At 42.1% G+C, this 16,866-nt stretch overlaps 1 protein-coding gene and 1 long non-coding RNA gene across 6 annotated transcripts in view; both read right to left on the bottom strand.

The window, feature by feature from the left end:
- The window catches only part of HEATR6 (HEAT repeat containing 6), a 37,450-nt gene extending 31,087 nt beyond the window's left edge, over nt 1–6,363 (bottom strand). For 2 of the 5 annotated variants that reach the window (XM_017539900.2, XM_017539899.2), the window contains exons 1-4: nt 6,139–6,363; nt 3,573–3,680; nt 1,146–1,286; nt 568–683 (exon numbers count right to left, since the gene is read on the bottom strand). In XM_017539900.2, the coding sequence (XP_017395389.1) occupies nt 568–683; nt 1,146–1,286; nt 3,573–3,680; nt 6,139–6,357 (584 nt within the window). In that variant the 5' untranslated portion in view covers nt 6,358–6,363. Of the gene's footprint in view, nt 1–567; nt 684–1,145; nt 1,287–3,572; nt 3,681–4,471; nt 4,549–6,138 lie in introns of all 5 variants that reach the window. The other 3 variants (XM_017539898.2, XM_017539896.2, XM_017539897.2) reach the window with 3 other exon arrangements.
- Nucleotides 6,364–10,607: 4,244 nt separating this feature from the next.
- Nucleotides 10,608–15,255, bottom strand: LOC108312129. The gene is made up of 3 exons (XR_001828495.2): nt 14,978–15,255; nt 11,782–11,930; nt 10,608–10,808 (listed from the first exon to the last, which is right to left on the bottom strand). It is a non-coding gene; the product is annotated as an uncharacterized LOC108312129 (long non-coding RNA).
- Nucleotides 15,256–16,866: the final 1,611 nt, after the last annotated feature.

A 16,866-nucleotide genomic window follows, 5' to 3' on the forward strand; every position in this document is an offset into this window, starting at 1 on the left:
TTGTTTCAGTTCTGTTGTTCAGTCCGAAGAGGGAAATAATGCAGACAGGTCCTGTCAAGCTAGAACCACACGGCTACACCTGCCTTTCTACTCACTGGCCAGCACTGGGTTATGCAGAAACAAGTTCACATTTGTGCTGCTTGTTTCCTATTGCCCACTGTGAGAATCTAGGGTGAGAAGCTGGGTCTGTTTCCACCTTCTTCAAAGAAAAGAAATTGCCCTTTACAGACACATCTCACCAGTGCTTAAATCTGCATGAATATATCCTTCTAAAAACTCAATACGCTTAGAATTTATGCCAATAGAAAACAAATTTTGAAAGACTGCACATTATATTACTATTACCACATTTTAGGAATATGGTCCTAGTCTATTTTTTCCTTCTTTACAAGCAGTATTAAAATTAACAAACAATATATGATGATTTTATTAGTAAAGTACATGGGAAATGCAAAGTTAGTTATTTTTCTAAGTTGGTTCTGGCTTCAGGCAGAGGGAACTACCTACAAAGGGCCCAACAGAGGCACTATCTTATTACCATTGAGAAACTTGACTGGAGCCACATACCTGAGACATAAGTTTGCCATACAATGTACTGCAGCTCTCCTGACTTCAGGATCAGATTGAGCCGAGTCACTCAACTTCAGTAAGAGCCCGGTCTTGCCTAGCAGCTCTGGGAGGTACTAAGACAAAATAACAGTCAATGTAGGTCAAAGAAAAGCCTCTAGGAAAATATTATGTTTTAGACAGATTTCTTCTTTTTTTTTTAACTAAATAGCAGTTAAGCACCAAAACACTAGCTATTAGGTAAATGTCACAGATGGATATGGAAAGATATGCCAAAAAGCATCAGTAAGGAACATTACTCCCAGCCTAGGTACCTGCTGATGCTCTTTAGTGTGGCCGCATACTGATGGGTAAAGGTAATAATAATAATGGTTACTACCTACTGAGGGCCATGAACTTGACAAGTATTTTCTCACTTCATCCTCAGGTTAACTATTTTATACATGAGGAAACAAGGCCCAGAGTGGTTGAATAAGAAATGCTAGAGATTAGTGGCAAGATAGACACCTGAACACAGTGTTGGCTCCAGAGCCTGTACTCCTAGCCCTTAAAAGGAAGCATAGAACAGTTTAAACTACCTTTTGACATTTTGAGCCATTGCAGTAAACCAGAGCTGCCAGGGCTTGAAGAATTTCCATGTATGTCCAGGAACTACACTGATGAACAGCCGAAATAGTATATGCCAACAGGAAATCCAAGTGCTGTTCGTCAACAATTACCTAACAGGAGAGGAAAAAATATATTACAATCTAACTTTTAAAAAATATTATGCTTTTATGGACATGTATGCTCACCTGAATCAAGCTGTATAAAAGACAGAGTGTGTGTCTGTTGTTTATGTGTCAAAAGGATCACCTCTAAAGGGCCTGAAAATTTGATCAACATAGGGGCCTTCTCTCTGCCCCAAGGTCTTGCTCACTTCTTCCTCTTTAGTATAAAGTAGAACTTGGTAAAGTCCTTATAACTTTTCTTTGAACTAACCAGACACTGGCAGCTGTGAATACACAGATGTATTTCAATGCACTGAAATCTAATTCAATTGAACTGCCTTATACATAACAAAGACTCAATGAATACACAGTGATCCAATAGAAAATGACGTGAGAAATATACCATGAAGAGAGGGCACATCCCTGCTGTCAAGTAGCTGATAATCTTCTTGGGACAGATCAGGCTAATCCAAATATCAATTCATGGACAATTGAGACAAAGTGTCACCAAATGCTAGAAAGCTGGTAAAGGGTTATAAGTGCCACAGGTGATCAGGAACATCTCCAATTGCCACTGTTACAAAGATGATACACCTGCAAATAGCAAACATACAAACGCTACCCCATATTAGTTTGAAGGATTCTAATCTGAAAACAGCCTCAGTCCATGCAGCAGACACTGTTGGTTATATACCAATATCCATTTCTTCCTTTCCTGCTGGCAGAGTACTAATTTAATTTGTATGTCCACTTCTCCGACGTGAGACCCAAGGGTAAATGCTAATTAGTTTAAGAGAGTGGGTCTCAACCTGGAGCAATTCTTAACCCCCAAGGAACATCTGGCAATGCCTGAATACATTTTTGACTGTCACAATTGGAGAGGTGCTACTGGTGTCTGGTGAGTAGAGGCCAAGGATGCTGCTAAACATTCCACAATGTGCAAGATAATGACCTGAGTCAAATATCAATAGTGCTGAGTTTGAGAAACTCTGATGTAGGCCAATTGTGGCTGCACATTATAATCATCTAGGGAGCTTAAGTCCGCCTCCAAGTGATTGTAATGTGTAGTGAAGGTTGAAACTACTGGCGAAGCCATTCACAATAAGATCATTCTCCTGCTTAAAGACTGGTTTAGAGAGGTATTTAAATGACCTAAGTCTCTCCAGCACATGAGTATGTGAATATATTTAAGAGCACAAAACATATCAACTAGCATTATGTGAATTAGGATGCTTTTGGCTGCAAGAAACAGAAAAGCCATCCCAGAGTCACTAAACAATTTTTTTAAAAAAGAAAAAGGAATCATTACATGTCTCAAGTCCCAAGGGAGGCACATATAGCCTTTAATAATAAGAGGTTCATCTTTCCCTTCACCATCCTAAGCACGTGGGTAAAGGTAATAATAATAATGGTTACTACTTACTGAGGGCCATGAACTTGACTGGTAGTCTATTAGAGAGTTTTTGGGACAACTTTCCATACTCTTAAGTCTAAGCGACACAACATAAAATAAAGTTATTTAGCTTCTACTGAATATTAACCATTTCTTTGGCAGGGACTGTCCAGAATTGGCGAAGCCATCTTATGACTGTGAGAGATGCCACCTGAGGGTAAACCACGTGCTTAGGATGGTGAAGGGAAAGATGAACCTCTTATTATTAAAGGCTATATATGCCTCCCTTGGGACTTGGGACATGTGATGATTCCTTTTTCTTTTTTAAAAAAATTGTTTAGTGACTCTGGGATGGCTTTTCTGTTTCTTGCAGCCAAAAGCATCCTAACTCACATAATGCTAGTTGATATGTTTTGTGCTCTTAAATATATTCACATACTCATGTGGTAACAGTCTTAAATAAATAACTAGGGTCTTTTTATCCTGGTGTCCCTTTGGCCCCAAGCTACTTCTTATGTTTTAGAAGCATCAAAAGTAGACCACAAAAATGGTAGCTGCAAGTGAGGGGAAAAATATTGATGGGAAAGAGGTAGGCGATTATTTCAATTTATTCTTAGATATATTTTGTTCAAATATATCTTCCGTAAGAAATTATAAGGTTGAGGGGCCTGAATGATACTGGTTTACTGAACCAAACTGAAAGTCATACTTCTAATAGACAAACTTCTAAAATTCTACAGAATAATCTATTTTTGGATCAGAGTTACATTTATTTTAAAAGCATTTTTATTAAGGCATTTGCTTTTCCTATAGCATCTCAAAAAAGCAGCCTGTCATATCTACTACAGATGTGGTATTTCAATCAAAGTTCATGATGTGAATTCTAAAGTTACACACATTACCTGTAATCTGTTAAGTAAATGGTGGATAAGCTGGGACACTTTGCTGACAAGATGATTCTGATTAAGAGGCACCAGTTGGCAAGCTTGGACAAGAAGAGCACTAACGTCCTACCAAAAAAAAAAAGATAAAGAAGTAGTAAAATACTTATTAACCAAGTGAAGATCCTCAAAACACAGCCAAATGGAAAATAAAAGTGAATATTCACATTCAAAATGGGGAAAGAAAATGTGAGGAAGAAAGGAAAACAATGAAGTGATAGCAAAAAAATACGATGTGCTAAAAAAGGAAGGAAAAGGCCAGGCACAGTGGCTCATGGCTGTAATCCCAGTTCTTTGGGAGGTCAAAGCTGGAGGATTGCTTGAGCCCAGGAGTCCAAGACCAGCTTGGGCAACATAGTGAGACTCCATCTCTACAGAAAGACACTTTTAAAAAGAATTAGCTGGATATGGTGGCTTGTAGTCCTAGCTTCTTGGGAGGCTGAGGTGGGACAATGGCTTGAGCCCAGGAGCACAGTGAACTATGATCTTGCTGCTGCACTCTAGTCTGGATGACAGAGTGAGACACTGTCTCTTAAAAAAAGAAAAAAGAAAAAAATATGGAAAAGATTCAGTATGGTTTTGGTCAGGCTAAGACTCTGGTCTCTATATATGTAATGACAGTATAATTAAATAACCAAAGAAAGGCTTCTAGGGTATAAAAGCACAAACTGAAGTTAAAAATATCAAAAAGTAACTGAACCAGATTTTCAATGGCATTGGAAAAAAATCAGACCTAACACTTCTATGAATTTTATGCATAATTAGAGAATTCTTAAAAAAAAAAAAAAAAGAGGGACCTATGTGCAAGTCACTCATTCATCCATTGATGTTTATTGAATGACAATGTTCTGAGCACCTACTATGTGCCATAGTGTGCTAGGTCCTTGGACTCCAAAGTAAAAACAAACATGTTCCTGAACCTCAAAGAGCTCACAACCTAGTGAGAGAGAAAGAAACACAACAAATAATTAAAGTAACATGAATTAAGTGCTGAAAGAATAAAGTACAAACTCTGTCCAGAAACAGTAATTAGGGAGGCCTTGTGGAGGTGATTGTAAAGCAGAATCTGGAATGATTTGAAGAATGAAGAGACATGTGTCAGACACCGCGTCTAAAAACACTGCGAGCAAAGTAGACAGAGCATGCAAAAGCCTGGAGATGTGAAACACCAGTAGGTGCCTGAAGAACAGCAAGTTTTAAATGACTGCACACAGGAATAAAAGGGGGAGTAACAGGAGAGAATGGAAAGGCAAAGTTTTGTTGCAGAAGTATCAAATTACACAAATATAGCAAAAGGCCCCATGACTATTGCCTTAATCTCACTCTGCTTCCTAATGGCATACACTATTACTCTGTTGTGAATTCTTTTAGACCTTATCTTTGCATATATAAACACACATATTTTAAAATCCCTCCTCCAGGTCCATATTGATCTCATTCTGTATGCATTGTCCTGCAACTTGCTTCAACCATTTACCAATATGTATTGAAGATTTTTCCAAAGCAGATTTAAAATTTTATGATCAATTTGGAGAGAAGCTAGACAGGAGGCAGGAGATCAGTTAGAGAAGACCAGCGGAACAGTCCAGGTATAAGTCACCTTGCCTGAAGTCTAAGGCATTGGCTATGGGAATAGACAGGAGGGCATGAACTGTGAAATATATATGAGACACATTCTGAAATATCTGGATTGGAGAGGGCCTGGGATGAAGGAAGGACGAACCAATGTTTATGTCTTGTGTGACTTGGTGGATTGTGCATGTGTGTGTTGGAAGGTGGGATGGGCTGGGGACGGGAATGTGTGTTTGGAGCTAATTAATTTCATCTTTAGGAACTGTCTAGTTGGAGATGCCTGTGCAAGCAGGCAACTTGCACCACCTCCATCTTTCCTACGTAGGGCCAAAAGGCCCTGGTGTCAACAGTTCAGAGAATTCATTAATTCAAGGCCTGATGTATGTAAGATTACTCAGAAAGACAGCAGAGGGAAGGAGCTAGCGTGTTGGAACAGAAAACGTTAGGGGCTTTGTGGCAGGCAGACTTTTTGTACACTGGATTTTAAAGAGCTTCAGCATTTTCACAGGCAAAAGAGACCTAATACTACCCACGTTCTAAGATTCCTGGAACTGCGCGTGGTAACGTACAGCACGTGGTCCGTGTATGCTGTACACAATAAAGAGTAGTACTGCATTTTGTCAACAAAGTGTTCTGGATGCACAGGCAGGGAGTGGAGGAGGGTGCGAGGGCATGGAAAGGTGGTACCAGAGATGACACCTGAGGCATTATCAGAGCAGAGGTCCTCCAGCTGGGTTTTGAAAGACGCGAGTGTGCCAAGCACCACAAAGTCTTCCAAACGGAGAACTAAGATGTGCCACTGTGGGAGTGAGCATGCCAGCCTGAAACTAAATCATCAGGCGCAGGGGTGGGAACAGCAGGGAAAGGCAGGCGGAGGCAGCCAGCTGGGTTCCCGGAGGGGTTGGGCCAGGGCCAGCAGGAGCCGCACCCGCTCTCTCCCGGACTCGCCGCCTACCTCTGGAGCCACGCAGCTGCCCTCGGTGTAGTTCTCGGAGATGAGCTGATCGAAGAGCAGGTGGATCTCGGTGCGGGCGGAGCTGCTGTCATCCGGCCGCAAGGCGCAGAGCCTGGCAGACAAACGGCGGAACCCATTGCCTCGTTCAGGGGTTGCTTCCCGCGGCGCCTCCCGCGACTGCCTGCAAGGCACGGAACCCGCAACTTGTACAGCAGCCATTTTCTACGTAGGGTCTCATAGAAATACTTCCGGGGCATCCTCCCGCTCCGCGCGCTAGTTCCGGAAGTACCTTTTTTAGACGGGACTGGGACTCAGAGGGGTTTCCATGACTACGAGACCCCTCTGACTAAGTACCCTGCAAATGCTTGTCAGAAATTGGCTTGGAGATTTTTCGCTGGCCACACCTTCTTGATCCCTGACTGAAAAGTGATTTGTCAATTTGTGCTTCCAGAAAGTTTGTTCGTGGGCAGGGCTGAAGTTACTCTGTTGAGTACTAGTTTCAGATTGGGGCTGGAGTTGCAGAAGGTGTGCTGTAGATGGCAGTAGCAGAAACTGCTTGTTCTAAGACACCTTTCTACTCTTTCAAAATCTCTCCCCACAGGCCGGGCGCGGTGGCTCAAGCCTGTAATCCCAGCACTTTGGGACGCCGAGGCGGGTGGATCACGAGGTCAAGAGATCGTAGACCATCCTGGTCAACATGGTGAAACCCCGTCTCTACTAAAAATACAAAAAATTAGCTGGGCATGGTGGTGCGTGCCTGTAATCCCAGCTACTCAGGAGGCTGAGGCAGGAGAATTGCCTGAACCCAGGAGGCGGAGGTTGCGGTGAGCCGAGATCGCGCCATTGCACTCCAGCCTGGGTAACAAGAGCGAAACTCCGTCTCAAAAAAAAAAAAAAAAAAAAAAATCTCTCCCCAGGCACAAAACCACCCGGAATGAAGGTTACATTTCCCAGCATTCCTTGCAGTTGGCTGTGGCTGTGTGATTACAATCTGGCCAGTGGAATATAGGGCAGCATTCCCTACTTAAATGACAGTTAGCTGCATTTTGTGTTCCCATTTCTCCTCCTTTCCCAGTTTGAATCCTCTCGTGGATCACGAGGTACCTCGCCCCACTAGAAGAGTACTTTTGGAGTTCAGCTGAATTATGTGAAATATTATCTGCCTAAGGGTGACCGGGTTGAGATGAGACACCCCAAGAGTTTCTGAAACCTTAAAGTCAAGAAGCTGGAGAATAAAATAGACATTTAAAAATCTGTGTTCAGTTAGTTTTCAGTCATCCAGGAAGTAAAGGCTTGACTTTCACGGTTAGGCAAATTGGGAAAACAATCTCCAGGGCCTTTGAGTTATGCAAATATAAAGTAAATCCTCACCCCTGGCTCTTAGGGAAAACCTTGAAGTCGCCCGAATGTAGATTTTATCCTGAGAATAAAACATTTTTGTTCAGCAATGAAAATTAGGGGTATGCTTTAGCTGAGCTAGTTTTCTGAAGACTTTGGGCTTGGGGAGAAATGTTAATTTTTTTGTTTGGATTTAGATTCCATTTTGCTGGTATATTATTTCCTATTCTTGGACTGTGTATATATGTGTGTTGTATATGTGCATAGATGTGTGTGTATTCGTGTAAAGAAATTTATTCAAGCATTTGTTCAGAGATCAGAAGCTAAAACCTAGTCATTGGATAGTTTAATCTGGGTTCCCTGAAAGCAGAGCCTCAGATGAGGTTGATAGGTGAGGAATTTATCCAGGTGAACAGGAAAGGAAGGAGACTCAATACCAGTATGTGCTATTGAGTTGGCCATTGCAAGCGGTGACTGATTGTTCAGTCCTCAGGAGTTTCTGAGAAGCCTTGTGAAGCTCTCAAGACCCTTCTCCGGAGAGGAATAGAGAGGGGAAGCATTTATCTGTCAGCTTTTGATCTCTGTTATCAAAGTTGTCCACCAGGCATTAATTCACTGGTGTTCCTGTGTTGAGCATGCATCTTGCTTGGTTCTGGCAGGAGTCCTATGTTGCATAGTCAAAGAAGCCCTGAGGCAATCTGAGGCAAGGCTCTTGCCAGTTATACCTGTTCTAAGCTAGTAGGTGCCTGAGATAAACTAGTTGCTGTAGCAATGGCTAGAATAAGAATGTAGTACCAAGAGTAGGTGAAGTAGTGCTAAAGAGATATCTAACACATTGAGCTAGAAGGATGTGAGGCCTGATCATTTCCACAATGGAGGTGGTTTGAAGAGACTGTGGGAAAGCCTGGCTTTGGTGTGGTTCATCTTAAGTTGCAACATGGATGACATGCATAGTGTGTTATTCAAGGTGGAATGGCACAGGAATTGTAAAATACAGTATACTGATGCTGGTCTGTTGAGTTCCAGTAGAATGTACCCTTGTGGATTAATGTGGTTCCGTTAAGGAAATGGACATCCCTACTCTGCAGTGATCACCAACTGAAGGAAACATATCTCAAGCTCTGAGGGAGGGCTTTGAAGGCACTCTGCATTGGCTTGAGTTTATAGAGTAGCACTCCTACTCCCACCTCCTACCCTGAAACTGTGGAAACACAGCATGGCAAAAGCTCTCTCCCAAGAAAATCTCCTGTCTCCTCCTAAATTCTCCATATTTTCATAGTCCTACAGTGACTGAGGGGCTTTAAGGGGTGCTAAGCATGTTTACAGTCATTTCCTTTGTTAGATTCTACATCGGATGATCAAGAACCTCAGTGGAATTTCACTCCTTTCATGTTTGGAAACCTCTCAGGATTTCATTTTTATCCCTTCATGAGAGTCTGGTCATTACAACTTATGTAGGCTTGCATGCCCCCACTTCATTCTAATTCACATCTTTGATTATTTCCTTCAGAAAATTTACCATAACTTGTAGTTATCTTGTTTATTTGTTTACTTTATCATTTATTGCCTCCTCTAGAGTGTTAACTTTATGAGGGCATAGATTCCATTTTTCTCATTCGCTGTTGTATCCCAGGGCTAGTACAGCCCCTGGGATGTGGTATGTGCTCCTGCAATACTTGTTGACAGAATGAATGAATTCACTAATTATTTATTCAGGGTCCCCTATTTGCCATTGGTTGATGTGAAAATCAAATGGGATTTTTGTGAAAATGCTTCGTAAACTCTAAAGTTTTATACATCTCAGCATCAAATGAAGTAGATATGATTATTTCCCCCTTTTACAGTTGAGAAAATGGTGCCAAAGAGTGTAAATGGTTGGTCAAGTCTCCACAGGCAGCAAATTGGTTGAAATCAGATTGCAGCCCAGGCTGGCTGTGATTGCGAAGAACATAGACAAGAAATGTATAAACCCATTTTGTTTTACCTCCCACATTTTGTAATGGGGAAAACCAGAAGAGAGGAGCTTGATTTCAGTATCCAGGTGACATATTGAACTAGGAGAGGCTAGGAAGGAGGCTTGGCCTTGGATTCTGTTTCAGGGTCATCAGCCTATTTGGTAACATAGTAGTCCCCACTTATTGGTAGTTTCACTTTCAGCCTTTTCAATTACCCGTCTTCAGTCACAGTATGAAAATATGAAATGGAAAATTCCAGAAATAAACAATTCATACATTTCCACTTGCTGCTGTTCTCAGTAGTGTGATTAAGTCTTGCGCCATCCCACTTTATTCTGCCTGGAATGTGAATCATCCTTTAGTCAAGCATATCCACGCCTTATATGCTACCTGCCCGTTAGTCACTTAATAACCGCCTCAGTTATGAGATCAACTGTCCCAGTGGTTATGTTCAAGTAGCCTTCATTTGGCTTAACAATGGTCTCAATGCATAAGAGTAGTGATACTGGCATATTGTTATATTTGTTCTATTTTATTATTAGTTATTGTTAACCTCTTACTGTGCCTAATTTATAAATTATAATTTATCATAAGTTTGTATTTATGGGAAAGAACACAGTATATATAGAGTTTGATATTATCCACGGTTTCAGCATCCATTGGGGGTCTTGGAACATATACCCCATGGATTTGGGGCACTACTGTGCTAATAATCGTTGTAACTAATACTTACTGACTGCTCTCTATGTATCAGCACTGTACGTGACCCTCTTATCTTTGTAGCTTTATGAAGTACTATTATATATATATGAGAAAACTGAATCACAGAAAGATGAAGACTGCCACTGAAGTCCCCATGGCTGTGTGGTGGGCCTGGGTTTGAAATTCAGAGTCAGGGCTCCTGACCACTATGCTGTAATGCATAGGTCTTATATGGCATTTGACATGTGATTATAGTTTAGGCACGGACACCTATCTGCTGTATGACTTTGCCCCAAACCTCAGTGTCCTCAAATGGTGGTGATAAGAAGTACAGTCACAAGGTTGTTAAGATTACTTAGATAATGCCTGGGGAGAATTTAACACGGTCCTTGTCGATAGTCAATACTCAACAAATGTCATCTGTTCTCCTCTCCCTCCTCCTCACCTTTAACCAAATAATTAAAATATAATGAGTGCTTTTAACAATGATGATTTATTAAAAGGAACAACCTCTCTCCTCTTCTTCCCATATTCCTTGTAGTCTCCATCCACAGGCTTCCCAATTTCATCCATCTTCCTAGTTAAGGAACTTCAGACAGTCACATCTTGGAAGATAGGAACTCCAGGAAGGGATGACGATCTTAGAGAAAGATGATCCTTAAAATAACTCTTCATCTGAGAAAAAGACAAAAAAAAAAATTATGCCCGAGACCTGCTGTTTGGGGGACCTGAGTCCACAGAATACAATCAAGAAGGAACAGTTCCCAATTTGGAAAATCACACCTGCAAAGAGCCAGCCAGACCCTAAGCACCCAAGTATTGCAGGTGGATTGGCCAAATAATCTATTCTGAACACAAAGGGTTTTTATTTAAAGCATATGCTGATTCTGTTGTGTTTAGTGCAACTTAATTTAGAATCAAAAGTGAATTATGGTAGCTTTTTATTATGCATTTTTTTTTCAATTAATGGCTACTGAAAACAAATAAATTATCATGTGAGGCCCCTGAGATATTTTCACAGAAAAGAGGTCTTTTAAGTCAACATGGCAATGTACATCACAAACTTAAAATGAATATACTCTTTAGTCGTCAATTTTACGTCTTACAATTTGTCCCAAGGAAGTTAATAAGTGTACGTACACCAATTTAGTATTTGTAACAATCATATTCATAATATCAAAATAAGAAATATCTTAAATGTGTATTAATGGAGGTTGCTAAGTATATGAACATAGATGATAAACTATAGGCTATCAAAGATGATGGGATAGAAGCATTGGTATTGACATTAAAAGTTGCTTGGTAGCTATTTTTAAGAGAAATAAAAAATAAAAATAGACACAAGATTATCTCATTTTTATATAAATATTATATATTTGTGTGTGCATTTAAAATATGCACCAAGGTGTTAGACAGGCAATTTTTTTGGGATGGGGGATTATGTGTGACTTTTATCATTTTGCTTAAATAAATAGTCTGATTTTTCTCCGGGACGTGCTGGATTAGGGAATTATTTTAAAGGTCTGGAAACGACCAGCGTGTGATGGATGCATCTTTTACTTGGGAAGGGTGGGGGAAGACGGAGACAGGTAGTTTTCTCTGCTACTCATTTCTGGGGAGTCCCATTGAGGCCAAGTGCACAACCTACCTAGACTGGACAGTGTTTGGGAAAGCAGGGAGGGCCTGGTGTTTCAACCCATCCTTACTGTGCAGCACACACATGGCCACACCCATTGCTGATACAGCGCTCCCCCGGGTCACAGTCCCAGTCACCGCTGCAGCGCTCAATGCAGATACCTACGGAAGAACAGATGGGCTGAAAACCACCATACTTTTGGCACAGGAGAAGAGCCCTTGATTGAGAAGTTGATTCCACATTTTTCTTTTCATTTAATGTGCAATATAATTTATTACTTGCAGAATGATACTCATTAACATCTTATATATTCTAGTTAAAAGCAATGCATTCACATAACCTCAAAAAAGTAAGGCCTACTTTAGAGATGGGGATAATTGTGTCTGTGGAGAGGAAGTGCAAAGAAGCCCACTTAAATATCTTCACTTTCCATGCTGCAGGGAATTGAGTGGAGAAGAGACTCACATTTACCAAGTGCCATTGCAGGTCCCTTGCAGTCACCCCATGCAGTGAGCTTTAATAGACCCACTTTACAGGTGTGGCAGCTGGGGCCCACAGAGGTGACTTCCTAACCAGTGGGTACAGAAGTGAGATTCAACTCAGATTTGCCTGGCCCCTTGGTCTGAGCACTTTCTGCTGTCCCTCATGGTGAAGCTCATCCTGACATAAGTGCATACCGCTAAATTTCAAGGAGCCATTCCTGACCTGAGTGGAGGCTCCCAAGTTCCCAGAACCTCAAGCTCTTTGAGGACCAATGAAGTAGGTTCAAAGAGTTGGTTAAGATAGCACAGGCTTCTAGGAAAACACACAGAACTCTGGATGGATATGTACTGTACTTTGATAGGCTACTCAGCTGTTATCAGGAATTTCTTTACCTGATTATGTCTCTGGATCTTTCTGGGACTTTTCTCATCTGTAAAAAGGGGCCCCTGGATTCAGCAGGGGCAATGAGTTTTATGTCAACTTCAGTCAATAGAAGTAGCTGTCTGATACTGTGTTGAGAAGGCTCAGACACCTTCTCCAGGCTGAAAGAGAAAGAGTGCTAGGACCGATTAGCAGTATCTGAGGGGTTCAAGAAGGGGGCCTGGTGGGATGTCTTCCGTGTAGTTGTAGACCTCAGAGAAAATCAATACCATCCCCCCATGCCTCCTGTAGCTTTTGTTGATTTGTGGTGAGAAGGCTGAAGACTCCTCTTCCCCACTCACAGCAGTGTGACTTATTAAGTCAAGAATATATACTTATTAAGTATATATATGTTGAGTTCTTACTATGTATAAAACAGAGGAAATTAATTATTCAGCAAATACAAAGATGTAAAATAAACAGCTTAGAGTCTAATAATATGGATAAGACATATTCAAAGTACTAAAAACAAAGCAGTATGTGACAAGTGTCCTGAGAGAGGTATAGCTGAAGAATTAAAGCGTCTCAGCTGGGCGTGGTTGCTCATGCCTGTAATCCCAGCACTTTGGAAGGCTGTAGTGGGAGGATCACTTGAGTCCAGAAATTTGAGACCAGCTTGGGTAATACAGTGAGACTCAGTCTCTACAATTTTTTTTTGATCAGCCGGGCTCAGTGGCACATGCATGTGGTCCCAGCTACTTGAGGGGCTGAGATAGGAGGATCCCTTGAGCCCAGGAGGCTGAGGCTGCAATGAGTCATGATCATGCCACTGCACTCCAGTCTGGGCAACAAAGCAAGATCCTGCCTTAAAAAAAAAAAAAAAAAAAAAAAAAAAAAAAAAAAAAAAAAAAAAAAAAAAAAACAAAAAAAAAAAAAAAAAAAAAAAAAAAAAAAAAGACTCAGAGAAGATGACATTACTTCCAATTAGATTAATTAGAAAAGATGAGTTTTGAAGTGCAGGAATGTTTTAAAGACAGAACTTAGGGGCATGGGTAGAGTGTTGTGAGAAGAAAGGATTACTGGCAAAAGTTCGCAAGGGAAACCGCAACAGGGCCAGGATTAGGGTGAGGCAAGTGAGGTGCCCAGGGCACGCGATTCCAGGAGGCCATTGCACAACCCTGACGGTGAGCACCCGTTTAATGTTTGCACCCTGGGTACCTCATCCACCTCACTCCTCACCCTGACATACAAGGAACACAGGCAGAATGGTAAATGGAGGGCTGGGTAAGTGTTGGGAAACAGCTGGAAATGAAGCAGGAAAAGTAAGCAGGGGACAAAGTAACAGGGCCAGGAAGATCTCGAGGGCCTTAGGAGTTGGATTTCATTTGCTAGATCAAGAGAGGGATGTGATTGCTGTTTAATTAGGAAGATTATTCTGGTGTGAGACCTAGAATGGAATCGAATTCAACAAGCAAGCAAACTGTAGCAGAAAGACAGGGGCAGGGACAGCTGTTAGGAAGCTGCCGGGACGGTCCAGACAGAGGTCATCGGGGCTGGAAATACTGTGTAACAATGGGAGGTGGCAGGGGAAGGAAAGAACATATGTAAGAGACACTTTCAGAGAATGAACAATATTTGGCAACCAGTTTAATGTCAGGGCAAGGAAAGCAAAGAAGAGAGGAAAGTAATAACTGAACCCAATCATGTTTAGAGAGAAGAATAAAATACCGTGAAAGATAAAGCAGGGGAAAAGAAAGTTTGAGGACCAAGGTGGTGGCAAGAAGTGTCAGACACTACAGAGGTTAAAGACTTGACAACGGAGGAGTCATGAGATTTGTCCACAAGATCTGGGAGAGACATTTCAGGATAGTGATGGGGCAGGGGTGGAGGGGTCAAGAATGACTTACAGGGAAATGGGGGCAGAGAATTAAGATTACTCCATTGAGAATGTTGGTAAAAGGAAAAGAAGAGATTGAGAAGATTAATGTTTAAAATGATTAAGAAAATATTATCTCTAGGTGATCCAATTTATTTGTAGCAAAAGAGAAATAAACTGATGGAAAGGGAGTTGGTGGGAGTCAGAGGGTGACTGATGAGGGGGTGAGAGGAGGGGTACAGAGAGTCCAAATGGAGCAGTGAACCAGGGAAAGGAGTGGGCAAAAGTGGAGGTGGAAGAAAAGAGATTCTGTTCTGTTCTGGGGAGCAGAGTAGCGGCATGGGGGGTCTGTGCAATGGCCCTTTAAGACCTTTTCTTCTCTCCTTTCTTCCCCTCCCCTCCCCAGCACCCACTGGTCCCTGATGTGCTACTTTCTAGCCCCTCTCATTCAAGGAAAACTGAACAGAGCTGTCTTCTGCCTGGACTCACCATAAATCTCCCGCAGTCTCAGTGCAGCCTGAAGCTCTTGTACCTCTAGGCTGAAGATGATAAGGATCACAAGGAGGAGGAAGGCTGCCAGCTTCATGCTGATGTTGGAAGGCCTTGGAAAAACAAAGCAGGGCTGAGAGCAGCTGAAATTTATACCTTCCACCTGCTGAGCTGGAATGCAAAGGCAGGGGTGGGACTAGGGACTGCAGAAGCCTAAGCCCTGCCCAGAAACTGACATGTCTGGAGAACACTCACCCACCCTGTGTACCCTGGGTCCTACCACGTTACCTAAGCAAGGCTCTGAGCCAAGGGAACACCCTCCTCTGACAGACAAATAAGACTTCTACACCAGGCTGGATGCGGTGGCTCACGTCTGTAATCCCAGCACTTTGAGAGGCTAAGGTAGGAGGATCACTTGACCCCAGGAGTTCAAGACCAGCCTGGACAACAAGAGCAAGACCCTGTCTCTACAAAATAAAATAAAAAAAATTTAAATAATGAAAAAAACTCTTAAATCAAAAAAGCTGTGTGTGATTGAGAAAAAGGGGCGGGGGTAGGGAGGGTGGAAGGATGAGTATTAACTTTTATTATGTCATTCATTTTCGACATAAGTATTGAATGTCTGCTCTGGGCCAGGCATAGACTAGGCATGAGAGATTTCCAAAGAGAAATTACAATCTAGGAGCTAGGTGCCCCGTAGCAAGGATGCAGTCTGCTCTTTCCCTTCTTCTCCTGACCCACTGCACCCTCTCACCTCCCACCTGCAACTTCCAGGTCTAGCACCTCTAGAAATGAGGGCAGGAAAAAATAGTACAGAACAGACAGGCCTGCTCCCTTATCACCTGCTGGTGGTAGAGAGTTGCCCTCAGTCTCCCTCTGCCTTGGTCTGAGTCTCTCTCCTGCTGGGCTCCTATAGGTCTTTGTCTATAGGAGCTATGTAATTTTCTTGGGATAAAGCTCTGCTTTATCTCATCCAACTTCATTTCTGAGAACCCACGCTTCTGTTATGCATGCTAAACTCTTCTAGGATGTCTCTCGTCCTGTAGGTCTGGGGTGAGAGTGGGGTGGGACCACAGTGAGGACTGAGGTTTCATTTCCTCCTCCTCGTAGCAGTCCAAATCTAGATGAATGATTTTCTTAAACACACACTCCCCTTGTTTTGTTTTGTTTTGTTTGGTGGAGGGGCATAAGGGGTAGGGAGACATATGCCTTCCTCCCTCCCCGCTGACAAGGATGGGGGGAGACATGTATAACTTTTGGCTATGTGCCCTGTGTCCCACAAGATACCTTATATAATGTGAAATAAGGAGGATACCTGGGCTGGTTGAGGGTAGCGAGACACATGTGCAACCTTGTGGAAGGCCCCTGGGCCACTTTCTAAAGCTGACTTCACTTGAGAAAGTAGAGTACTTGATGTTTCACTTCTGGTTCCTAATTCGGGGGCTACAAGGAGACACCCACTCTGTTCTACTTCATATATCACAGTTCCTGAAATGCTACTTGTTAGAGGTCCTTTGGGCAAACAAAGGACCTTTTGACTTTTTCTGCAAATCCTTATTTAACAAGACCCAGCCTAAATATCACCTCCAAAACTTTCCTCAACCACCACTTCTAGGACAGTGACATTCTTTTAGTACTTATCTTGTCATAGAACTTATCAGACTATATTGCAATTAATTATTACTGTCATTTTCCATTTCCCTCCTGTATCTTGATGGCTAGGATGGGGTCTTATTTATCTTTCGTCCTCAGTGCTCAATAATGGGATTTATTATCCTCAATAGTGTGTGTTTTGGGGAGGATGAGCAGCATTCAGTGAGCTATTGTAATTAGAAAGACACCTCACATACTTTCCAGTACAGATAGGCATTGTTATTGCCATGGGACAG

This window comes from Cebus imitator, unplaced genomic scaffold (assembly GCF_001604975.1).
Source record: "Cebus imitator isolate Cc_AM_T3 unplaced genomic scaffold, Cebus_imitator-1.0 Scaffold121, whole genome shotgun sequence".
NCBI classification, from domain to species: Eukaryota; Metazoa; Chordata; class Mammalia; order Primates; family Cebidae; genus Cebus; species Cebus imitator.